This window comes from Dipteris shenzhenensis, chromosome 3, assembly GCF_047967505.1.
Source record: "Dipteris shenzhenensis isolate YYH24624 ecotype China chromosome 3, Dip_SZ_1.0, whole genome shotgun sequence".
In the NCBI taxonomy this organism is placed as follows: domain Eukaryota; kingdom Viridiplantae; phylum Streptophyta; class Polypodiopsida; order Gleicheniales; family Dipteridaceae; genus Dipteris; species Dipteris shenzhenensis.
The window spans coordinates 56717873-56745094 of NC_141598.1; the positions used below are offsets into that span (position 1 = coordinate 56717873).

Below are 27222 nucleotides of genomic sequence, written 5' to 3' on the forward strand. Positions count from 1 at the left end.
CTTCTTTTGTAGGTATTCAATCTCAGCATCCTGTAATTTAAACACCTCCTTAATTGTTGTAATGCAAGCTTTTATATTCATGTCTTCCACTTTCTCCACCTTTGCCCAAATGAGACTATATTTGCATTCCTTCTCCCCTCTTGTTTTTTGATCTTATCGACTACCCATTGTTCCCATTGGGTGGATTGTTTTGGTCTTCAGCTTTTTGCTAATTATCCACTTCACCTATGTTCTCCTCTTTCACTGATGCATTTTGTTTTTCTTTGTATCTTGCAGATCCTGTGAGTGTACCACAGGTGTGGCTGCTCACAGCAGCAGCCAGTGAATAGGGGGGGTGCCCATAGCAGCTAGGGGTTGCTTCTTGTAGCCCAACAACTAGTCAAGGACCAAGAAGCCAGGTCAACACCCCCCTGCAACAACCCAACCTAGTCGAGGGCCAGGAGACCTATTCCAGGGCCAAGAAACCATGGCGACATCTCCTGCAGCAACCTAGCAACTTGGTCGAGGGTCTCCTTGCTGTCCCGTGGCAGTTTCTTGGAGGGGTGTGCTGCCAGGGACGGGGGTGGGCAGAGGGAATGTGGAAGGTGTCAAGGTGAAGGCTAGGAGGCGCAAAGAGGGAGTTGGCGGAGCAAGGAGGGGTGAGCGGGAGGGCTAGGGGGTGGCGGAGATAAAGGGAAGGGGAAGGCCTGGCGATGCCTTGCAATGGCGAAGCTAGAGGGAGGGCCTATTGGTGGCGCGGCTAGAGGGCGATAGAGGAAAAGGTTGGCAACGACGGAGGGAGAGGTTGGCTACAATGGGGGGGCTAGCGGCGATGGAGGGGAGGTGTTGGCTAGCCCGCGACGGGCGTGGGTGAGCGACGGACGGTTGCACGAGGGGTGACGGACAAAGAGGGGCTGGGGGGAGAGAATTTTTTCATATAAAACTGCTATGAGAAAAGAGAGTTTTTAATCAAAATGCGATAGTGCTTTTGAGTTTGCCGAACTTCGTAAGAGTCATCATGGAATGCGAGGAGGAACAACCTGTGGTGAATTGTTGCCATATTATCTGTGGTGAATTGTTGCCATTTATCTTACTATGACGAAAAGCATGACTCTATTGCAATTCCTGGAGGAAAGTTTTGTAATTGTCTGTTGTATTCTTGCATGAATGATATTTAAGTCCATTTGAGCAACCACCAATCAGAAAGATGCTTTGTGTGTAAGCTTATTGTCAATTTTGCAAACCAATGGTATGCAGCTAATTGTTGAAAGGTGTCCAATGCATGCTTGATCAGAGTCGTAAGTGACACACAATGCAACTCTTTTTCACCCTTTGAGTTATTGGGTGTTTTGCTAGCTTTGCACAATGGTTTCTTTTGCAAGGATTGCTTGCTAAGTCTAGCTATTCTATCCAATCCCTAGCTCAATTGAGTTAACTGTTGTCCCCCTTATCTTCTCGAGTTCTCATGAGGCAAGGAACGCTACGAGTGGGGTTCAAGGGAGAATGAGATAGCAAAAGGTGACAGTGGAGAAAGTTATCGTCAGTAGACAATCTATTCCAAGGGAGGGAATTGGAGATTTCTTGAATGTAGCCACAAAAGTAAAATCTGTTTAAAGAAACAACTCAGTTCCAAGAGTGACGAAAAAACTAGAGCCTTGAAAAATTCCCCAGCATTACGTAAACGAAAATCATCATAACCTAACCATTTAATTTGAGCTTTCTAAATTTCTTGGTAATCAAACGCAATAACTTAGTTCAACATTTAGGTTTTTGTAAATAACTCAAGGATAGAGCTTGGTACTCAAACGTAATAACTCTTATTTTTTGTATCTACGTCTCATATTATTTGCACCCTTAAAAAACTATGCCCCACTGAACAATACTTCAAATGCTGAACCCCACTAAATTACGTCAACTCCCTCCAAAAACAACTGTGCTTGGTAGCATGCAAATTCCATTGCCAACACTCATGCCTTGAGTACCAGAGGTAACCCAAATAAAGTTACAAGTGGCAGGTTAAAAAAAAGACCATGGAGCCCTTCTGAGAAGGTTTTCTTTGAAATCAAAGAGCACAACTGCTTACAGCTTATCCCCAAAAAAGAAGATGATCTTTAGTGCCTAAAGGTGTTCTTTCTTAGGAATAAGTCGTTCATAACACACACACATGCACATTTTTGAAGTAACCTAAAATAGGATCATGAAGTAGACACTTCAGTAGACTTTCTGATCAAACGATCCAGGCATGGCAAACCAATCGTGATCATTCTTCGGCCAGTAAGCCTTCAGTTACTTCTTCCATTAATTATTAAGTCCTAGGACTAAATCCTAAATGATCTCCCGTGTGGCAGTTCCGCCAATGGCCACATTACACATCCAAACTACCCCAATCATTATGGCAGAGGAATATGTTTACTGTAGCTCAACCAGATGCAATGAATCTTCTAAACAAGGTAGACCATTTAGAATAGGCTATGTGGCAGAACGTAATAACTTTCTTGTAGGGATGAGACTCATTTACTGACGCTTTAAAGACAACCAGCTAATGTACAAGATTACAAAGACAGATGAGATGGTGAGACACATCTGGCAAAGTCGATATGGCTCTGTCAAGATGGGGATGGAGCTGACAATGCCCTCTAAGATCCCTTCCGTGAACTTGTGAATGGCCAGCAGACCTGGATGTAGGCTCGTGTCCTCATAGGACGAATTTTGAAAGATCCATCTTTGCCAAAAGGTGTCCAACTGCATCCCTCACTTTCTGCACAAAATTATACCATCTTAATACAGCTGCATCCGAATCCATGCCAAAAATTATGTGCAAAGCTGAAAATCAAGGTTGCTTCAATTCAGAGACAGACCATTTTGTCAATAATATATCTACTCCCGGTCCTCTCAGGGGCATGAAAACTTATATCTTCCACTACCCTCTCAATGACCTGCAGGAAACTCAAAATCACCATCATCAATAAGATTGTCAAGAAAGAGTGTGGCACATGACCCTCATTATGTAGGGTTCGAACCCCCTTACCGTATGCAGCCTTCTTGCGCCAATGTTGTCCACAGATTTGTTCACCTGAGTCAGAATATCGACAGCCATAGTCAAGGATCTGCTAGAACCAAATTGATGAACACAATCAAAACTCAGCTTCCAATAAACCACAAAACTGGTACATTCATCAGGTAAATATGCTTTTGTGACGCAGGTATACACAACAAGTTCCATCCTCTCTATTCGCTTCCATGGACACCATCTGCGTGTCTCCATTCGCCTACATAGTGGGTCTCACCTAATTCATCCATTAGTTTTGGCCAACAAGAAGACCAACTAATCTATGCTTCTACATAGGTTAATCTTCTCAAACTATAAGATGATCTTTATTATCTATGGCTACGAGCCATCTATTTTGGCATTAATTTGTCCTCATGGAGGGGAGGGGTAAATACATTAATCCTTTATGCCTATGGTTAAGAGCCTGTAAATTTATCTCTCTCACATGCGATGAGAGAGTGTACATAAAGGAAAAAGGAGGAATTGAACTTACCACCTCCACTCTCTCACATGTGATTGCTCACTGCCCTCACTGATCCCCCTCACCTCACATGAGATGCCCTTTTGCCCTCCCAAACTAAATTTGGGTATGAAGAAGAGAAAGGGGAAATTGAAGTATATAAGCTTGTTCTCAAGGGCTGAGCTGTAAATCCTAATCTTTCCTAGGAAGAAATTGCAATGTTACCATGAAGTAATTGAGGATGCCTGGAAGAAAGTTAGGCATGCCAGAATCCCCTCCACATTGATTAGAGCTCACCAAATCCATAAATGAAAGTTACATGGTATATCTGAATCAGGTACAGCAGTGACATTGCAGGAAGAGTTTCGATAAATCAAACACAGCCACGTCAAAACAGCAGATTCTTAAAAAGCCTGTCAAGTTAGGATCCATGCTTCCCAGGAATTGGTAAGACTTGGACAAGCGGGGATGAATGACAAGCTAAATTGTTAAAAGACATAATAATAGGCATGATCACCAAGATGCCAGAGTGAATATATATTTCTTCTAGAAAGACTTAAAACTAACATAAGACAAGCTGGATGTCCTCTTTGTTAGAATAGGTCACTGACCCATCTGAGAGCCCAGTATGAGGACGACGGGGGTTCCATGGACCTCGTTTACAGTAGAAACATACCTGGAGCATGCATGTAGCGGGAGATAGACTAACTCACTCTCTCCTGCTCAACACTAACTGGAACTGATAGATGATGCACTCAATACACAAGTGATGCTGTGGATGTGAGTAAGAGAATCAGAGGGAGAGAATATAGCAGGCCTCCGAAGAGGAAATATAACTGAAATGTATGAATGCCCAAAGGGCAGAATACAACTGTATGGAGGGGCTCAAACCTTCACTGCATAACTGGAAAGAACTAGACTACCTAGAGGAGCACTAAATCCCTGAAGAGGCTGAGGCTACCCTGCTGGGCTGCTACAGGGAGGCCTAGGTGCTGCTTCACTGAAGGCTGGAAGGCCTGAGGTGGGGATGAGGAATGAAGGCCGAGGGGGCTGCCTTTTATAGGTCCCCTTGTGCCTGGAAGTGGACTGACCAGCCTACTGCTGCCCAATGACCAGGCAGGGAGTTGGTCGACCAGTTGTCTGTCCCAACCTGCCACGTGGCTGCTGATGCGGCACCACCTGACAGCAAGGGTGCCTGCACTATACTGCTGAGCTGGCTGCTGCTTGCGTGGTGGTCCATGTGGTAGCCGGCTGACGTGGCTGCCTGTGTGGCAGTCCACGTGGCTGCTGCATGCTGACAGGGTAGCCCACGTGGCAGCTCAGCATGCCACGGGCTGTTGATGCCCGTGACATCCCCTTCTACCGAAACTCAAACCATTTTACAAAAGTGGCCTCCTGTCATGCTGAAGGAGGTGACTGGCTGTGGTATACCTAGCTGATAACTCCTGATCTGAATACTTGGTTCATGAATCTGGAAATGGTTGCTAAGCTCATGAATCCTGATCTGCGGGTACTGAATGCCTAGATCTGTTGCTAACTTTGGGTAAGAACAAGTACTGTGGGTTTATGCTCCAAGATGATGCTCCATGTGGTGTTCCTCGGTGCATACTGCTGATGGGCACATATGAAGACTGGGTTTGAGAGAGGCATCCTGATCTTGTTGTAACCCTGTTTCTTGCTGGAAGACCATATCCTGCTGTAATACTGTGTTGTGCTAGCGCTGGTCTCGAACCCCTTGGATGATTGATATCAAAGGTCGAAGTGGAACACCCTTAATCCAATAGATGAACTTGGACCCATTACCTCGGATTTTGACATCCCAGCCGTGGTACTGATAATCTAGTCGGACTTCGAACTTGTGCCACCATTGTGCTCCCAAGATGAAGTCCACGGCTTGAGTAGGTGCGACCCTGAGTGGCTGATTGTGTACCCATCGTGAGATCTTTAGAGTGACTGAAGCTACTTGCACGTTGCTCTCTATCTATTGCCTTGGAAATGCACCATTCACGGTCATTGGTTCCGTTGGCGTAAGAGGCAACTGAGCCTTCTGAGCTGCTTTGGTGGAGATGATGTCCTCAAAACTGCCTGAATCTGCCAAGATAAGGAACCTTCTGACCACCAACCTGTCCATAAAACTAAAAGATATTGGGAAACTGACGAGGCTTCCCGTTCTGCTGAGCTTCAAGCTCCTAGATGACTACTGAGGTTGTTCCTGTAGTCTGTTGTTCATCAAGCTCCTCGATACTCCTCGATGAATACTGAGGTTTTTGAGGCTATTTAACCACTTGATGCAGCTCCTGCTGCTAGAAGCTTCTGGTAATACAAGCAATCTTCCTTAATATGGCACGGCACATGACAATGGAAGCATCGATTCTCCTTGGAATAGAGTGTGCGTGTAACTTTATCCACGTACCCGCCATAGCCGTTGCCATCCAACTCTTCTTCTGCTGCCCATTCCCACCATCACTTGGTGTGGAATCTTGGGACTTCTTACTGTTGACCTGCTTGGATCCTTGACCCTTGTGCATGAGCTCAAAATTCTGAGCAAGCTCGTATACACACACAATCCCGTGGCCTGAAACTTTTGACATACCACTGGATGTCTATACGCAGCCCATGGAGAAGTTTGATCAGCTTCTCACTGTCCTCCAGTTGCGGCTGTATAACACCTGAGTGAATTTATTGGCATAACGATTCACCATCTCGGTGTCTCCCTAGTGTAGCTCATAGTACTGACTCTAGGGCCTGTCCACATACTGGAGTGGCAAGAACCGTGATCGAAGATATTTCACGAATTCCGTCCAAGGGTTCCTGCTTACCATCGTACCGTGTGAAGTAGAACTTCCCCAGAAAGGAAGGCTTGGCTCGAGGTGGAAGTCTCTTCTTTTCTCCCCCCGCTGGTCGGAGTCGAGAAATGAGAAGCTATTGGTCCCGTTCTTCCTTCTCTTCTCGAGAGATATGTTCTCGGACTCGTGATGCTGTGGATGTGAGTAAGAGAATCAGAGGGAGAAAATATAGCGGGCCTCCGAAGAGGAAATATAACTGAAATGTATGAACAATTTTATGCTTGCTCTAAAAAAATTAGAGATTTGCCCTTACTATGGTTCAAGCACAAAAAGCAACAAGAGACTGTCCTTTCTCAAACCAACAAGGTTGCACAAATCAAACACGAAATAAAGACCCATGGCTCAGGTCTGCACGCTTGCGATTATTTATATCTGGTTAATCAAAGCGCTCTCTCTCTCAGCTTCTCACTCTGCACACACTAGGGCCCAAGGACAACAATCGGGCTAGACCTGCCCGAAGGTCTTTAACTTGAAAGAATTGGAGTACAAAAATTCAGCACACAGGCTGCTCATTAAAAATCTTGCGTAAGAGCTCTCAGCTCACGTTCTTGAAAACATGCCACATGTCATAATCCTAGACTAAAACTTAGTTACATGCCTCAAAGGGTAAACTCTAGAGCCTAAGTAGCACTTGATCACACGGGCACCTCCTGATTGCTTGCTAAGCTCCATAGCACTTGGTTTTCAACCCTCCTTGGTACCTGCAACAATTAATTAAATGTGCATAGCCATGGCATCCATTAATCGTTAGTGCTTTTGCAAGCAAAGTAAACTTTAGACTATACCTAGTCATTGTGGGCGTCCCCACTAAACACATGTGCGCATTAACATTAAACATCCTCTGGTTGACCGAGGTCAAATCTTTTGACTGTAATTAAGGGGCTTTGACTGAGGGTCAAGGTGCCTTAATTAAACCCAAAACTCTCCAACCGAAGTCATAAATAACTTGGTTGACTGTAGACAAACCTCCTTGGCTATATCCAAATCTTGTTGGCCGAAACCAACACTCTCTGACCGAACTTCGAAGTCAGGTCTGAAATGCTCTAGTTGACCGTAGTTAACCCTCTTGGCTTGAGCCAAATCTCCCTAACCAAGGTAAGGCTTATCTAATCGAGGTTAAGTATCTTTGACCGAAGTCAATACTTTGACCAATGAAAATAACTCTTTGACCGTAATTAAATAAATGGAGAACTCTATAATTATGATCAAATGAATGGTCGACTGGAACTTTGACTTGGAGTTTTTACAACTTGGTGTCATCTTCCCTCCATGTTCGTCGGCCCGAGGGCACAACTAAAGGGGGTGATCGCGGCACTTGTTCGACGGAGGTAGACCGCGTAGGTTGGCTGAAGTCAGTGCTCTATAACGGGTTTCATCCCTTCTGAGCACCAATGCCTACACGAGTCTCTCTCCACCGAGACCCTCCTATCCATTCCTAGTTGCCTAGTGGAAGAGGTTCCCAGGCTTTGATTAATTTATGTTCTTGTTTGCAAAAAACCTGGTAAATGAAAAAGCAAAACTCTTGCAAGTTGATTTCCTCAAGTTTGCCCTCTTTTTAATGCAATTACCTCCGTTCCTTTTTACTTTGGTATTTTATACAAGCAAGGAAAGAGTAACCACTTAACTGTAAACGCACAATGAACCCAAGATATAGCATTCTTTGTACACACAAAAAACTCAACATATAGCAGACCCTAACTGAGGAGGCAAGGAGGTGTGAGAGTGAAGCCGCCTCACCGATAGATGTCATGCTTGAATCTCATTGGCTATCCTAGATTGAGTGACATGGTGATTGCTTTGCTTGTGTGACACATGGAGTTAGACAAGTAAAATAGTGTCATGTGGCACTGCTTCATCCACGATGGATGTGTGTGGGTGGGGTAATACCTCATCATGTGGCTCTTAAAAAATCTATAACCACTATCCATAACATAACATTACGAGTAGTCTACCGTCCAACCTAATACCTAAGGTCTAACTAGCACTCTTTTGACCTTTAATTATCCTAAACCCAAATCACCCCAAGGGTAATTTAATGAACTAATTCTGTAGTACATCACTAAGTTTCCTAACACAACCACCTCTATCCAAGGCCCAATCATTGATGTACTAAGTTTCCTAGCATGAGTAGTCCCCCCAAGTCTCTTCTTGTGTCGCCCTCTCCCCCTCTTGTCAACATATCTGACCCCGGGACGAGGAGGATCCGCTATGCCCTGGCAGACACCATGTGCAATAACAATGGGTAGAAAAGACCTTGGAACTGAAATGCAAACTGCACCCTGTGATCCAAGTGCACCGAACCAAAATGTAGGCCCAGTTAGGAGTTTACTTATTTTGACATATACTGAAGAAAGAGAAGGAAAATCCATTGAAGAAATAGAAAGGCGGGAGCTTCAGGTTTCACTCTTTGATCGCCTCTAAAAGTTCACTCGTGTGTATTTTTTGTGGTACTGCTTCAAGAACTTGTCTCCAACATCACTAGAAAAGAGATGGAGAGAACAGGACACACAATTAAAGAGCTGGTTGAAAATAACCTGCATGTCCACAAAAGTATAGAAGAGATTGAGGGTTTTGTAATGACATGCTGAATCATAACTAGCGAGACGTATCGTCCTAAATTTGTTATTGACCCATAAACTAGAGCCTTCTCTGACATAAACTGAAGAAAGAGAAGGGAAATCCCCTGAAGAAATAAAAAGGCGGGACCTTCAGCTTTCACTCTTTGATCACCTTTAAATGTTCACTCGTGTGTCTTTTTTGTGGGACTGCTTCAAGAACTTGTCTCTAACATCACTAGTAAAGAGATGAAGAGAACGGGACACACAATTGAAGAGCTGATTGAAAATAACCAGCACATCCACAAAATAACTAGCGAGACGTGTCGTCCTAAATTTGTGATTGACCCATAAGCTAGAGAACCCTAGATATGTTAGCTTAACTAACATCAAATTATAAATCCAATAACTTAACTGTAACCGGCCTTCAACAAACAAAAGGGCAATGATCTTCTTCTACTCAAACATAAACCTCATAAATAGCCACAATGCAAGCTTTAGTCACTTCAACCACATAGCAATACTTAGAAACAAACTTCAACAACAATAAAGGTGCGGCTAGAATGCCCCTGCTCAATGAAAAACAGTACACCATACGCCCACTAGCCCCAAATGCCTTGGTGCCCCTTTCAGTATTTATTTAATGGTTCTGAATGGAAAATGCTTTGCAACAAGGGTTCACCCTACACTGTTCCTCTCTGCAAATCCTCTATCTATCTTCTGGGCATCTGATCCAAGTGCACCACTAGAATACCAGTAGCAAGGCAATCTTTGGCATTCACTTCTGAACTGATCCAACTGAAAGGCATTCTTTTTTTTTTGGCAAAAAAGAGACTTCTATTAAGTAAAAAGGAAACTCGCTAGAGCAAGCTTTGAGCGGAAATACATCATGCTAAGCATGTAATAAAAACACCTTAGAAAAATGAGGTAGAAAGAAACCAAGGCTGAGGCTGAAAATGCCAACTCGACCCTATAGAAGTCTCAGCAAGGAAGGGAGAGTCTCTCCAATCCCTGAGAAAAGTAACTCTCCTGGAGGAGGCTGCTCGAGAGGATCCCTGCATGGTCGCCCATATGGCCATTAGAGTGTGTACCGTAACTGAAAGGCATTCATGCATCCAATCCTCTAGCAAACTATGCTCAAAGCAGCCTCAAGGCTATCACATGCATCCACACTTTCCTCAGGCCTCTTCCAGGAACACCCTTGCCTCTAGGTGCTTACTAGAACTTGAGAGAGACAAAAAAGGACTGCAAAACACCAAACATGCACTACAAAATGCTCCAAAGCAAGAAATGCAAACAAAAGGAATCCCAAAAACCAAATACCCGCTGTCCATGGCAGAGGGGCAAGCTCAATCCTCACGCCTATCCCTTGACCAAGCTCCCAACAGGGTGTAGGTGTTGAGAGTTCACGCTCAACATCATGTGATCATGTGTGCATAGCACCATCACGTGATCATATGTGCATAGCACTAACCTTATAGAGTGCTATAAAGGAAAGGGTTAGATCCCCTAACCCTAACCCTAAAAGGGTTTGTATATATTCTATTTTTCAACTAAATCTAGTGTACAGTTAGTCATTTGTGGTGTGCTCTCTAGCTGTGCCCTGTCTCCTCATTTCCACTCTTCTCCTCTCCCCTCTTCATATTTTGTCATGGTATCAGAGCTCCCTAGCCTTCCGCTGAGGCATTGTGATTCTTGTGAGAGTGTGAGAGAGTGATTGAGAGTTCTGGAGTGTTCTCTTCCGTTGAGAGAACTTATGTTTTCTTTGTGAGAAAGTTCCGTTCATGAAAGAGGAATTTCCATCCATTCATTTTCTTGAGAGTTCATTCTTCCGTGAGAGAGTGATTTTTCATATTGTGAGAGATCCTCCTTCAGAGTTCACTATGAGAGATTTGAGAGAGAAAAAGATTTCTATTGATTGAGAGGCCATCAACAGCCTATCTGCAAGCTCATGGCTCAAACAAAGCTCCTTTGACCGAGAGCCTATCTATAGCAACACGGCCTCAACGAGCTGCATAAGGCAATCAGCTACGTCCAGCAAGGCGGCCCATCAACCTACAACCCAGACCAAGGTTGCAGGAGAGCTGCTAAATGACTTCAACATCGACTACCTCCTTCCAAACTCCTAGCGCGCACAAGCAGCCAGCCTTCTCTGATCGACAAGGCGACCCTGCTACAAGCACACGGGAACCCGTTGGCTCAGCACCGAACTACCTTCAGCAGCTCCTTCGAGGGGCGCACCTACCTGTTGGGGTAAAGGCACATTGCCACCCCTTTTTTAAAGATATGACACCTATGACTGTCTTAAGACAGTCATAGGGTGAAAAAAACCTAATCCTAATAAAACTTAAGAGTTTGTGGTGTGGCTCATCACTTCACACCCGCATCTTTAGTGTCACCCCTCTCTCTCACTCTCTTCTCGATTGTACTTCTCCCTCTTTCAACTGGTATCAGAGCCAGCCTCACTTCCTCCCTACCCCTGCCTACCTCTCCCTCTACCCCCCCTCGGGACTTGTGCCCTTGGCATTGCGCAAGCAGCTAGGGCTGCAGCGCGGGACAGCAACGCGGGGCGGCGAGGGCGTAGCGCGGACAGCGACAGCGGGGTAGCGCAGGCTGTAGCGGGTCTGCGGGCAGGGCAGGGCGGCGCGGAACAGTGCCAGTAGCCTGCGTTAGGACAGGGCGGCGCGGGACAGCTGCAGCGGCAGCGCAGGGCGGCGCCAAGCAGCGCCAGCAGCTGCAACAACAGCAGCTAGCTGCTGCTAGCTGCTACAGCCTCAGGATCAAACAGGGCGGCGCGTGTATGGACGTACGGCCGTTCGTACCGCCGTACGGAGTCTGTACAGGCGTCCGTACTGTACGGACGCCGCCGTACGTACAGGGAACAGCATCAGAGAAGGGCATTTCGAAAAAAAAAAATTTCCTCTCTCAGTTCTGGGATTCCGTACCCTGCACCCGTACATAGGTACAGCAGGTACAGTGCTGCCAGTACACAGGTACAGCAAGTACAGCACTTTTTCTTTGAGGAAAGAAGGCAAAGAGAGAGCATTCCCGGCTGTTCAATCCTTCAAACTGTGTTTTTTTTTTTGAGGTACAGCAAGTACACTCTTGTCCCTCGTGCTTGAGGTGACTAGTACCACAGTGTGTGGTGGTTGCACAGTTATCTTGTTTCGGGAAGGTAATGCCTTGATTTTGCAGAGGATTTTGTATGCTTTTGCTGAGTGCAAATCTCAGCCTTTGGGTGACATTTTCAAAGGGCTTTTGCCTGGAAGCTTATGCAGTGTATGCCTTGAGGCAGTGTGGAGCCAGGGAGCCCACATTGGTCTTGTTTCCGCAGTGTATTCAGTAACATTTCTGCAGGTCACATTTTGTGTACGACACCTTTGAAAATCTCAGTTGAGCCACGCTTCGCCAGGGCACATCGAGTTTACTCGGTCCCTAATTGTCCATCGTTGACAGTGCTCAAAAGATTTTCTCTTCAGTGTTTGTACGTTGGGATCTGTGTTGTTATTGTGTACACAGGGCTGTTTATACATTGCATTGTCAGGTGAAAGTGCCAGGAGAGCGCTGCATTTTGTATGCTACCTCAGTGTTGAGGTGTTTTTCACTTGGTACAGGTGTCAAATCAAGGGGCTTTTGCCTAGATTTTGCTTTAGAGCACTTGGGTTACTGTTTTGAGACCTTCAGATGCCTTTTATCCCCTTGGCAGAAGGGTGATTGCTTGGGATTTGTCCCATTTTCTGTTGCAGGTTTGTGACAGGCTGAAGAGTCTGGAGCTTCTTTTTCAGTGAACAAAACAGTGTATGACAAGTGCAATACCTCATCTGAGGTGGGAGAAGTGATCAGGACAGCAGTGTTTTGTGCTTCGTCAGCTGATGATGCACTGTTAAAGCACTTGTGGAACAGCTGCAGCATTCTGAAATTACTGTTTTATGCCTATTTGAGCACGGTACAGTGTGTCAGAAAATACAGTAACTGGAGGGAAATATTTTCTGTTTTGCTGCAGATTTTTTGACAGTAAAAACAGCACTATTGTGAGTGCTCCTGGCTCTTGATAGAGCAGGTTTTTCTGAGAAATCAGAATTTTATTCAGTCTTTTTTTACTTACAGGGAGTCAGGTACTTTCCTTATCTGATATGGCATCAGGGGGAAGTGAATCATCAATTCTGAACATAAAGAAGTTGGAAGGGGCACACAATTATGCATTATGGGCAGAACAGTGTTTGAATGTACTTCTGCTTAAGAAGATTTCTAAGCCCATAAGGGTGAAGGGTGTCAAGCCATCGGGGATGTCAGATGATGAGTGGGAGGAGCTAGATTTGTCCGCGAGGGCTGCTATCATGCTTACTCTCAGTGATTCTCTTGTGTATAATGTTCAGGCTGAAAAGACCTCTTATGGCGTATGGCAGAGGCTAGCAGAGTTGTATGCCCAAAAGAGTTCAGCCAGTAAGGTGTACTGGTTGAAGAAGCTGGTTGATCTTCGCATGAAGGAAGGTACAGCTATGACCTCACACTTGAGTGAGTTCAATGCCATCTTTACACAGCTGATTGCACAGGGGTTAAACCTTGATGAGGAGTTCAAGGCTACTTTCTTGTTGTGTATCCTCCCTGAGAGTTGGGACACTTTCAAGACCACCCTGTCTAATTCAAATGTCACTCTTATATATGCTGATGTAGAGAGCTCTCTCCTCATGGAGGAGATGAGCAGGAAGAATAATGCGGGCAGCAAGTCTTCAAATGCTTTGCAGGTACAGGAAAGAGGCAGGACTCAGCAGAAGGGGAGATCTGCTAGTAAGTCCAAATCCCGCAGTCAGTCCCGTGGCAAAAAGGATATTGAATGCTTTTATTGTGGCAAGAAGGGACATGTGAAGTCTAAGTGCTTCAAGTTTATACGGGATCAGAAAGCCAAGAAGGCTGAGGCAAAGGATGCAGGCAGTGGAAGCAAAGGCAAAGGCAAGGCCAAGGTAGATGACTTGGATGCAGTGAATGTTGCAGCAGAGGACAGTGACAGTGACAGACATGATGTTCTATGCTCTTCTGCTGTAATTACACATACTTTGGTTATTGATGGCCATGACATGCACACCTGGCTCTTGGATTCAGGTGCTTCTTTTCATGTTACTGCTCATAGGGAGTGGTTTACTTCCTATACAGGTACTCATGGAGTTGTTCACCTTGGGAACAACTATGCATGTCAGATTGCAGGGATTGGCAGTATACAGATAGTATTCCCTGATGGACGCATGTTTATGCTTGATGGTGTTCGCCATGTGCCGCAAATCAAGAAAAATCTGATTAGCACTGGCTTGTTGGATGACAGTGGTTACCACACCACATTTGGGGATTCCAAATGGGTGATTACTGATGGCCAGGTTGTAGTGGCTGAGCGTTATAAGAGTGATACCTTGTACCCTCTTTATGTTTCCAGTGTAGGTAATCATGTTGTTGCCATAACCGAGCTGCCAAAGGTTTCATTGTGGCATAGCCGGTTGGGACACATGTCCGTTAAAGGAATGCAAGAACTGTCACGTTTGGGTTATCTGCCGTCTTTTTCATTTTCAGATTTGCCTACTTGTGATCATTGCATATTTGGCAAGCATTCTATGACTCCTCATAAGAGGAGAACTCCCCAAAATAGAGCACCGCTTGATCTAGTGCACACTGATTTGTGTGAGATGCCACAGTTATCACTAGGGGGTGCAAAGTATTTCATTACTTTTATTGATGATGCCACACGCAAAGTGTGGGTCTATTTCTTGAAGCATAAGAGCGAGGCCTTAGATGCTTTCAAGAAGTTTGTCGCTCAGGTTGAGAATCGGACAGGTCGCAGGCTGAAATGCCTCAGATCCGATAATGGGGGTGAGTATGTGTCACATGCTTTTGTGCAGTTTTGCGAAGCTAAGGGCATTAAACAGGAACTCACAGCCGCTCATAATGCATCTCAAAATGGTGTAAGTGAGCGAATGAATCGAACTATTCAGGAGAAGGTTCGATGTATGTTGTCTTATGCTGCATTGCCCCATGGCTTTTGGGCAGAAGCCGTGCAAACAGCAGTTCACATAATCAACAGGTCGCCTAACAAGGCTTTGGAGTTGAAAGTGCCAGAAGAGGTGTGGTCTGGCAAGCCACCCTCATATAAGCACTTGCGTGTGTTTGGCTGCGAGTGCTTTGCTCATATACGCAAAGAACTGCGCACCAAACTGGAGCCAAAGTCTTCCATAGGCATCTTTATGGGTTATGGTGACGAAGGTGAAATGGGGTACAAGTTATGGGATCCCGTTAAACGGAAGATTATACGCAGCAATGATGTCATCTTTAAAGAGGATAGTGTACACAAGGAACCCGTGCAACCTGTGGAATACAGGAGGGTTATTTATGATGATGTCGGACAGCAAAGAATGCCCATTTATATGCAACAGCAGGCTGCTGCAGATAACCCTGTTCAAGAGGGTATACAGGCTGAAAATCAGCCAGATAATTTTGCCAATGATGCACCACTGGATATGCCAGCAAATGGGGCTGTAGAACAGCCAGATATGGTGGTACAGCCACCCGTCATGCATGACGAACAGGCTAGACAGCAGCCTAATCCGGAACATTTTGTTAGGAGGAGCACCCGTGTACAACGGCCTCCTGACAGGTTTGTTCCAGGAGCCAATAATGTGGCTGATTTTATTATGCTGACAGATTGTGGTGAGCCTTCCAGCTTCAAGGAAGCTATGGGAAGAACAGAGAAAAGGAAGTGGGAGAAAGCCATGCAATCTGAAATGGACTCCCTACTTCAAAATGATACATGGGACTTGGTGCAGCTACCTGCAGGCAGAAAGGTTTTGCCATGCAAGTGGGTTTACAAAGTCAAAGTGGATTCAAATGCTTTACCGAGGTATAAGGCCAGATTGGTTGCCAAGGGATTTAAGCAGGAGAAGGGCATTGACTTTGATGAGATCTTTTCCCCTGTAGTCAAGATGACTACTTTGAGAGCAGTGTTAGCTCTTGTTGCTCATGACGACATGGATTTATGTCAAATGGATGTGAAGACTGCTTTTCTTCACGGAGATCTCCATGATGAGATCTATATGAGTCAGCCAGAGGGATATGCTGTTAAAGGGAAAGAGCAGCTTGTGTGTAAGCTCAAGAGGAGCTTGTATGGACTCAAGCAGGCACCAAGAGAATGGTACAAGAAGTTTGATGCCTTCATGCAGTCCCAAGGGTATCATAGGTGTGAGACCGATCATTGCTTGTACACCAAACGGGCAAAGGATGGCAGTTTGATGCTACTCATTCTATATGTGGATGACATGCTGATTGCCAGTAAATCTCAGCAGGAGATTAGTACTTTGAAGAAACAACTGCATAAGTCTTTTGACATGAAAGACTTGGGTGCTGCAAATCATATTCTTGGCATGCGGATTACTCGTGACAGGTCCAAGGGACTTTTGTTTCTGTCACAGAAAGAGTACATTGACAAAGTACTGCAGAGGTTTAAAATGGAGGGGGGGAAGTCTATTAGTACCCCGTTGCCTCCACATTTAAAACTCAGCAGTAAGGACAGCCCCAGATTAGATGATGATAAGGCTGAAATGGCCAAGGTTCCGTATGCATCTGCAGTTGGTTCTTTGATGTATGCCATGGTTGCCACTCGTCCGGATATTGCTTTTGCGGTGGGAGTCATCAGCAAGTATATGGCAAATCCAGGCAAGCGGCACTGGGAAGCAGTGAAAGGTGTCTTGAGGTATCTCAAGGGTACCAAAGACTTGTGCATATGCTATGGTAGGCAGGATGCATTGGTGCATGGTTTTACAGATTCAGACTATGCAGGGAATGCAGATAACCGGAAGTCTACTACCGGTTATATTTTCACATTTGCAGGAGGTGCTATATCATGGGTGTCTCGGTTGCAGACATGCGTTGCACTGTCAACTACTGAAGCTGAATATGTTGCAGCCACTGAGGCTTGCAAGGAAGCAATATGGCTTACTCGGCTGGTGGGAGATTTGGGCATTACAGGAGATATGCCAGTTTTGCATTGTGATAGTCAGAGTGCTATCATGTTGGCAAAGAATCCGGTCTTTCATCAAAAGACCAAGCACATAGATGTGAAATACCATTTCATCAGGGAGGTACTGGAAGACAAGCGACTTGAGCTTGTGAAGGTGCATACTGATGATAATCCTGCAGATTTGCTCACTAAGAGCTTGCCTACAGAGTGGTTTGCACATTGCCGCCACATCATGGGATTAGGATGAGACCATTCTTATTTTATGGTCTTGTATACAGTAACTGTATATTGCTGTAATTTTTATTCTTTTCTCCCCTTTAGGCACATTGGCCTTTAGGTGGGAGGTTGTTGGGGTAAAGGCACATTGCCACCCCTTTATTAAAGATATGACACCTATGACTGTCTTAAGACAGTCATAGGGTGAAAAAAACCTAATCCTAATAAAACTTAAGAGTTTGTGGTGTGGCTCATCACTTCACACCCGCATCTTTAGTGTCACCCCTCTCTCTCTCACTCTCTTCTCGATTGTACTTCTCCCTCTTTCACTACCTACGATCTCCTGGAGCAGCTCCTTCGAGGGGCGATGTCCCACTTCAGCGATCTCTACCAGCCAAGCTCCAACGATTGCTGCTGCGACTAGCAACGCCAAGGCTCATCGACTCCTACCATCTTAGCCACCTCCACGTGCGGCTCACCAACTCCAGCCTCAAGGCACCCCTGCAGCAGGGAAGCCCAAGCCTCCATCCGCACCGACTATTAAGCCTACACAGAAGACTCAAAGGCCTCCTCCACCACAGCAGCTTCTACAACACCGACTCGCATGCAGCATGCCACCATCGACTGGCAACTCATGAGCAGCAACTCTAGTAAATTCTCCCGTCAACAAGGTCGCCTCCAACAGTAGCAATGAACGCCATCGTGGCCTGCAAAGCCTAAGCTCTGCCAGTCCACCGAGAAACACCATCTACTGCGACAAGGCTCCGTCTCCAACATAGCGCCCATCAACTCTCATTCTCGCCAACGCCATCTACAGCATGCTTACGCTCCAACGAGCAGCAACGAAGAATGGCGCAGCCCAAGCTCCTGTATGCACCAGCAACTCCATAGTCGTCTCCAACAAAAACGACGACGGAATCACTAGATTCCATCGAAATCTTCGAAAGATTCCGTCGGCTCCCACGTGGAGTCTTGACCAACTGCCACGTCAACAAGCCCGCCTAGTGCCACATCATCCCTATCTATATGCCAAGTGTCACACACTTATCCACTTGCCACGTCACCTTATCCATCTGCCACGTGTCACAAGCTATCCTCTTGCCACCTCAGCAGTCTCTAGTGCATGCCACGTGGCAACCTTATCTCTGAAGCTGCCACGTCATCAGTGCCACCTCAGTTGCCACGTCATCGCCAACTACCACGTCATCAGGGACACGTCATCAGTGCCACATCAGCACTGACCTCTGCAGGCACAACCCCTTGTCAAGCACACTGCATGTGCACACAGTTGCCACCTCAACACAGAGCTTCACTGGCACACCTCTTGCTAAGCACAGTGCCACATCATCACTGCATGTGACTCATAGTGACACATCATCTTCTGCATGGGAATGGAACTTGTGTGGGCATATGCCAATAAATTGCAGTCCTGATATAGTGGCTCTGCAAGAAATTTTTTCAGTCCACCATGCTCGCCAAATGCACAACCCGTTTTCGCAAGCAGGCGACACTTTAATTAAAAAAAGAAAAGTTCAAACAGTTTCAAGGCCAGCGCTAGAAATCCCTCCCTGCTCCGTCCTACCCTCCTAGTCGCTGCCGTTACCACCACCCCAGGCTCCACGTCCTTCACACACTCCCCCCGCCCAACCTCCCATAAATTAGCACAGACGTGGCATATAATTGCATTATGGTTACACATAGAGTAGAGTTATATCAGCTTGTCCAGTTCTTGTCTAATCCAATCAGATTGAAAAAAATTCTCCAATGCAACCCCCACAAAATGTCAATTGTAAAAATCACCAGTTGGAGGACACGAACGCCTGTTGCTAGCTCGTCTTGTCTGCTCAGTTCAATGCAGAAAGAGGCCTGGTGCTCAAACAGGGACTCCACCATAAAGGTGAGTGAAACTCAGCACCTTGGTTGGCAAGAATGAGGAGGGAAGAATTAAAGAGAACATGGACTTTAAGATACACTTGGAAGCAAGTTGACAAGAAGTCAGACCTTAAAGAGAGTTTGGAATGCACATTGCAAGATTTGAATCTCACGGTTAAATCATTCAACGGCCTAACTTTCTTCACAATCACAGGCCTAGGCATGTATTTTCCTCCCAGCCAACCTCGATGGTAGCAAGCACACAGAATCTCTCTTTCTTTTTACGTGAAGCTCCCGCTTGCCAAATTCCAACGAGCCCCAATTCCCTAGATGGATCTAGTATGCCACATGTCTACAATCTAGGGTACCTCCTAAATACATCATTTACCCCTCTCTTGGGATATCATTAAAATCATTTGCCCCTTGGCAAATTTAATGCATTTAGACCCCTTAGCCTTAGATCTACCTAGTCTAGTGCCATATCACCCTCATCAAGGCCCTTGACTTTAATTCCTTTCTAATCATTTACGTAAAGCCCAAACAAATATAATACAAACATTGATCCTTTAAAAGAAAATGTCGACCGACCCTTTCGAGGTCATGTTGCCTCAGCTTGAGCGTAACATTCCTTCCCTCTTCAGGCATCAGCATCCTCAATGATAAAGTCTGGGAACACTCTTCGTAACTAGTATACAGATTCCCAAGTAGCTTCTGATAGAGATAAACCATGCCATGCAACCAACACCATGGGTATCTTCGGATTGCGTCCTTGCATTGTTTCTCGGTCCAAGATTCTTGTTGGTTTGTGTCTTGCATTATCCTCTATCTCCTGAAACAAAACAACACTCTCGATTAGTGAGTCACCTGTATGCAAAAATTTCTTTAAACGAGAAACATGAAACACTGGGTGCACCTTACAACCCTGTGGTAATTCTAATTTATAGGCTACCTTGCCTATCCTTTTTAGAATTAACCATGGCCCACAATATCGAGGTGATAACTTAGCATAATCTCCTGCAATCAAAGACTTTGAGTGCGAAGAGGCAGAAAGCTTCTTGCTTTCAAAGGCTACTGGATGAGCCTTAGGCTAAAGGCTCTGGACAAACTCGTCCACCTTTTGAGTTTCTCTAATCTCGATCATTAGAGCACTCTCTAATACCGTGAAACTCATATTATGCATAATGCGTGACAACGCATCAGCAACTTTATTATCCTTCCCTCTTCGGTACCGAATCGTCAAGTTAAACTCCTGCATGAGTTCTGCCCCCCCTAGCTTGGCGGCCTCTCAAGTCAAGTTGTTTACAAAAATGTTTTAGAGTATCATGATCAACATCAACATAAAACTCTAACCCATACAAATAATGTCTCCATGTTTTTAGAGCATGGACAACAACATACAACTCTAATTTATGAGTTGGCCAATTTCGTTGAGAGGGAGAAAGCTTCTTGCTTTCAAAGGCTACTAGTCTTTCCTCTTGGAGAAGAACTGCTCCTACCGCAATGCCACTTGCATCGGTTTCAAGGAAAAATGGTTTCTAGGGGTCAACTATTTTTAATACCCGGTCCTGAAACCACAGCTTGTTTTATGGTGTTAAAACTCTCCTGTTGATTCTGTCCCCATATACAAGGTACTTTATCTGAGGTCAGATCAGTCAATGGCAATACTATTTCGAAATATTCTTTAATATGCCTTCGATAAAATTGGACAAATCCCAAGAATGATCGCAAAGCGGTCAAACTCTGAGGGATTGGCCAAGCCAGTATCGCAGCCACTTTCTTTGGATCCATTTCTATCCCCTCATGAGTAATAATGAATCCTAAATATTCAAGTCTTACCATACACAGTACAGTTTTCTTTTTATTTACATAAAGACTGGGCTTTCCTCAAAGTATTGAACACTATTCTTAAGTGTTCGTAATGCTCAGTAATGCTTTTACTGAATACCAGAATATCGTCAATAAAATGTACTATAAACTTCCCGATATACGGACATAGTAAATCGTTCATAAACATGAGGAATGTAGCTAGGGCATTGGTAAGTCCAAACGGCATTACCAAAAACTCATAATGTCCAAACCTACTTCTAAAATCATCGATCCGAGCCATCGGATACCTGTGCTTAATAATGATATTATTCAATGCTCTGTAATCTATACAGAGGATCTATACAGAGGCGAAACGTATCATCTTTCTTCTTCTTTAATATCACTGGCAAAGCAAAAGGTGAGAAACTGGGTTGAATCTGCTCCAGCTTGAGGTATTCTTCCAGTTGTCTTCGTACCTCTGCTTCTTTTGTAAAACTTAATCTATAGGGAGGCCTATTTACAGCATCTGCCCCTTGGATTAGTTCAATCTTATGCTGAACATTCCGCTCTGGAGGTAACCCATAAGGTAACTCATCCCTAAAATAATCAGAGAACTCCTCTGCTATTTCATCAGCCAGCTTGGCCATCTCTCCATTTGGGGAACATTAGTGCTAGCCGAAGGACCATCAATCGGCTCTACCGATGCTATACAAAGAAACAAAAACTCTTCTTGAGCTTTTCGAATTTTCATTACGGAAACCAACGGTCCTTGAGGTATATCTTTTTCACCTCGTAAGACATATAGCACATCATTCATCTTGAATTGATAAATGTGCTTTTTCCAATCTATGGCTGGATTCTTCCTAGAATGCCAAGCCTTACCCAAGGCTATGTCTACATGAGCAAGCTTTGTCATTTCAAAATCAAGCTTCTCAACATAGTCCTGAATTCGAAGTTCCAACTCGGTAACCCTTTGGTCCCATACTTCAGTTGAACTTCCATTTGCGATTCTGACTGTATATGCATAATCAGATGGGCTAGTCTTTAATTTCAGCCTCTTTACAAGCTTGGAGTTAATTACATTGTGCGTTGACGTTGAGTCAAACAACACAATGACATCATGATTGGCTACTTGCCCTTTCATCTTAATTAACTCCGTATCGTTAAAGGTTATATATCCCGTTGCTGCGGGCTTTGACACGACATTATCAGGTGCACTAGTTACTAGCTTAGCAACAGACACACATAACAAAACAGGTATTGACCTTTGAGAAGATCCCGCTAGTTGAATCTGCATCTGTTCTTCTCTCGCACTTCCCTCCATTTCCACGTTGCATTCTGAGATCACCATCTCAGCCATCCGACATCCTTGTTTTGTGGACAATCTTTCCATTCATGAGGCTGAAGGCATCCAAAACACAAGCCTTCTCTAGGAGCTGATCACACATACCTATTCTTCACTATCGCCATCCCACGCTTAGCCACACCACACACACCACATAGGAAGCACGACACCTACCACGACATACACTTTGATCACAGCCTCTCACTGGCCTACTCTGGACGCCTAAACAAACTCCTAACCTACATCGATCACATACCACTCATAGAGGACCGTGCTGCCCTGATTAGTCGCACACTCCACGAGGCTACCCTCCAAATCTTTCCCACATCACACGGTCCACTAGACCACCACCTCTTGGTTCTGTACCCTGCAACAATTGGTACGATGCAGAGTGCAAGGCTTATCGCCGACAACTCCGATTTGAAACCAGATGTCACCTCTCAAACACACCAAACACGGTACGCAAGTACCGACATCTCGTACGTCGGGAGAAGCAAGCATTTCTTCCTTGAAATGAAGAGGAGTTGCTACACATCTTGTACAGCAGCAACTATAAGGATTTTTAGCGGAGATTCGTTGAGCGTAGGTCCCCATCACCCCTCACCGACACGAGAGTCTGGCACACGTATGCACACCATCTTTATGATGTCCCACACCAGCCCACTCCAGATCTCATACACACACCTCGCCCCACCACTTGCACGTTGTTCACCAGAGGGGAGTCAAGGACGCGACATTGAAACTGCACAATGGCCGAGCAAAGGATCACGAGGGGCTATGCACTGAGTTTATCGCATATGGGATCGACACGTTAGCCCCGATCCTAGCAAAGCTATTCAATGACGCTGTTTGCCTTGGCTTCCCCCGCACCTGGACACTCAACACCATCACCCCCATCCACAAGGCAGGGGATCCCATGGACCCAAGTAACTACAGGACTATCATGATTGGACATGTGATGTCCAAGATCTATGTAGCTCTATTGGATGCATCGGACAGCCTGTTCGTAGAGATGAGAGAGCTTAAAGCAGAGGGTCAGGCCACTTTCAGGCGAGACCATGGGACTATGGATCACATACTCACACTCAGGGGTGTCATTGAGGAGGCCAGATCACGGAAGGAGAGGGTATATTGTTGCTTGGATTTCCGCAAAGCCTTTGACACAGTACCTCGAGCTCGTCTCATCACATGCCTACAGACACTGGGATTTGATCAGGAGATCATCTGGGCAGTCGTGGCACTGTATGAGAGATACTCAGGCCAAGTTCGGATAGGCACAGGTTGAACAGATGAGATCCTGAGTACCATAGGGGTCAAACAGGGTTGTCCCTTATCACCAACCCTGTTTGGCCTCTACATCGATAAGCTTGAGACTTTCATGGGGGCGTTCGGAGGGACCAATTGCTCACTGCCGGGATCATCATCAGGATTCTTCTTTATGCAGATGACATGGCACTCTTGTCGTCCACACCCGAGGGGCTCCAGCGACACCTGGATGCACTGCAGGCTTTTTGTTTATCCCATGATTTGGAGGTCAACCTTAGTAAGACCAGGGTCATGATCTTTAACACCTCTTGAGCAAACATGCAACGGAAGCAAGTTACTTTTACTTTCGGTGGGTCACCAATTGAGATCCTATCCTCATACACTTACTTGGGGGTCATCTTCTCCGGCCCAATCTTCACGATGAGACCAGCGATGCAGGCCAGACTGAGCATGGGATACGCCTCACTGGCTTAGCTAGAGAGACAATGCTTTCACTCCCACTTCAAAGACCCTCAGACCAAGGCTCTTCTCTTCGACTCCTTGGTCCGACGAGCCGGTACGTATGGCAGCCCTTGTTGGGGACTTGACATGTCAGAGATAGAGTGGACACGGGTGGAGCGCCTGCAGATCCTCATGCTCTCACGGATGATCCGGGGGAAACCGTCTGTACCACATCACATCATTCAAGCCAAGTTTGGTGCTTCTCCACTCCAGCTAGATGCAGCCTTTCAGACCATCACATATCTACACCGGGTTAGATCATATGGAGACTGCACAACAGGGAGACAGAGGTTGCCATGGTTGGCTCTAGATTCCTCCATGAGGTTGGCAGCAGAGGGAGACGAGCAATGTTGGTATGCACGGTCTCACAGATGGTTTGTGAGACTAGGGTTCCACATCGATAGGATACCTCCTTTTCAATACAATTTAGATGCCCCTCCGGTACTCCCACCCACCATCCCGATTGGGCCACACACCAACCAGGTCATTTGAGAGGATCTCCTGCAGCTACACACACCTTTAGGACCTGGTTGGAGCCGAGGGAGCTCCCAGTAAAGCTGCGTTTCTACAGAGATTACTGTCTTCGTATTTCGGAGAAGCGATTCATCACACCACCGGGATACACTGAGCTTCATATGCCTCACTCACTACGGATCTCCATCGGACAATTTCGGGTATCATCACACCGCCTCCGCATAGAGTGTGGCAGAGCAGAGGGGATTCTTAGGGAGCATCGCTTATGCATATTGTGCGACTGTCAGGAGGTTGAGTCGGAGGAGCATTTTATTTTCAAGTGCCCAGTGTACTACGAGACCCGAGGTCGCTACCACTACCTCTTCAAAGACGGCTTCAGGCTCTTTTCCAGATTCCTCGCCTACCCAGATCAGAGATGCCTCACGACCTTCATTCACGAGGGGGTCCGACACAGAGAGTACTTACTCAGGCGATGAGGCTTGGCCACATCATCGGACACCTCTCAAAGTAGGATCACAGAGTTCTTCCCATCGAGTGATATTGATCGTCCCGTCTCTAGCCGCAGACGTGACAGAGACCCCGACCCGACAACCGCAGCACGACACTCGAGACATCGAGGGGGGACACATATCACTCTGGGGTACCTTCCGTCCATTGTTTAGACCCGAGATACGTCCCATGGGAGTCACAATGGCTCTGGTCTTGTGTCGAGTCTTGTCCAAGAGACCGAGACGCACGGCACCCCTTGACGGGCGCCAGCATCCCATCACCGACTATGCACCAGTCAGGGCGACATGACATACGGAGGATTCCGCTCCGCTTCAGTCCTTTTCTTTTCTTTTCATTGTGTATTTGATTATGTATGATCAGACTTAGGGTTCAACACGAGTGATGATGCTCGTTTCAATAGCTCCACCCTTACTGTGATTTGTATCAGGTTTCCTTTCAGTCTCATAGACCCATCGGTCTTCCGAAGACTAATATAAAATTTCTTTCTTTTCTTTCTTTCTTTCTTCTCGCTTTTTCTCTTTGCTTTGGGTTCAAAGAAGACTTCGATCAAGCCCAGGCTGCCATTGGTGTTACTTTTCTTTTCATTCCAATGGTGGTACTTGATTTAGGAGTCTCAACTGGCTTCGCTTGCTTGGCTTGACCACTAGGCTGTGAGGCACTCCCTTTGCTAATCCACTTCTTCTTAAACCTAGTTTTCTTCGGGTACTCATACCGAGTCCCAACCTGCACAAACCCACTTGGTCTGTTCCCTTTTGCATCCTCATAGCAAGGCTATGGCAATTGCTTCATATAACGTGTTCACATACTTAGCCCGAACTTCCATCTTAATCCGATCATTCAATCCAAAGACAAAATCTTTTACTTGGATTGACTGAGGTAGAGGTTCGTAAACTTTCATTACACTTTCTCTAAACTTATCAGTGTATTCCGCCACTGATAAATTTCTCTGACGAAGATTTCAATACTGATCCCAAGCTTGGGATGCTTCATCAAGAGATAAGAAATGTTTTCTAAATTCCTTTTTAAACCCCTCCCAAGTAGTGGATGCCAATCCATCTTTCTGCTGTTTTATCCACCACCTATCCGCTGCCTCATTAAACATATGGGTGGCCTTGCGGATTTTCTTCATATCATTCCTGATTTCACAAATGGCGAAGGCCTCGTCCCATTTGCGTAACCAGGTCTCTATGATATCGAAACTATGGTCAGACATCCGACCAGAATACTTTTCTTACCTATAATTGGCAATATTAGGCACCTTAGCCCTCCTAGGCTCGACCGTATGAACACTGGTTTCAAGTTCCATTTGAGATTTACCTTTCTCTTCACGAGATGGTCTAGTAGACATACTATGGACCATTTTCCTGAGCTCAGATTGCCCTGCATTTGCTTGTAACTGTTGCGCTAAAATCTATTGCAAGGCATCTTCTAATATTGCAATTCTGCCAGATAGTGTATGGCCTGCTGGGCGTGACACCCACGGGTTCAACTGGACTCCCGACTCTACGGGATCCACCCTAGAAGTTTCTTCTTCAAGTTCCATTTAGGTCAATGGGTGTTTTAAAAAAAACAAAAACAAATAAAACACCACCTAAAACTGTATTTACAAACTACTTTTCAATCTCCTAACCACAAAAGGTGTCTCAACAGGCGTAACCATCAACTGAAATTAGTTGAGAACCAAATCTTTTCCCTATACTAGGGAAATATCTGCGATTTCAAACAACTCAAACACCAAGGCAAATAAACGAGCGTATACTCCAACAAACTTAGAAGGCATAGAGAGCTCCTTGGTCATATTTCTGCTGCATGAAGAGATCAACTAGTCCCTGTAAGCCACTCCAACACGCATTTATGATCTGTCCTGAATGGATGATGTGGCTCTCTTTTTTTTTTCTTCACCAAATCTCTAAGAGCATCTAATCTGGACCCTACATCATTGCAAAATAACCACCTCGTAAACAGTAAACATCACCTTAAAATCCACCGGATACTATTGTGACCTTAGCCCCAAGCCATAACTGTTTTACGCTCATAAACGTAATTAAAAGCAACACCAAAGTGGTCAATCCGTTGACAAAGAAGACTGATCTACGTGACTATTTTAACTCACAAACTTCGCACAGCAATTGACCCACAATTCGAACGCTCCCGACCATATAATATTCCGCCCCGGTCTTCAATACTAACCAAACTTCCACCAGCCCGTCACAACGCCAGCCAATCAGTCTCCGTGCAATAACTAGTTCCTCACGCGATGCCAAAAAGCCCTGAAGGTACCAAATTATGAACCTGCGGCTGTACGTGATCCTGCTATCCTTTCACACACAGCTCCAACATTGACGAA

General features: G+C 45.5%; 1 protein-coding gene across 3 annotated transcripts in view; it reads right to left on the reverse strand.

Annotated features, from left to right (window-relative positions):
* Positions 1-1833: 1833 nt before the first annotated feature.
* LOC147904044 (uncharacterized) overlaps positions 1834-27222 on the reverse strand; it is a 65110-nt gene continuing 39721 nt past the window's right edge. For all 3 annotated transcript variants that reach the window (XM_087370209.1, XM_087370203.1, XM_087370215.1), the window contains 3 exons: positions 3008-3052; positions 2838-2915; positions 1834-2737 (listed from right to left, as the gene is read on the reverse strand). In XM_087370209.1, coding sequence (XP_087226335.1) covers positions 2675-2737; positions 2838-2915; positions 3008-3052 — 186 coding nt within the window. In that variant the 3' untranslated portion in view covers positions 1834-2674. The remainder of the gene's footprint in view (positions 2738-2837; positions 2916-3007; positions 3053-27222) is intronic.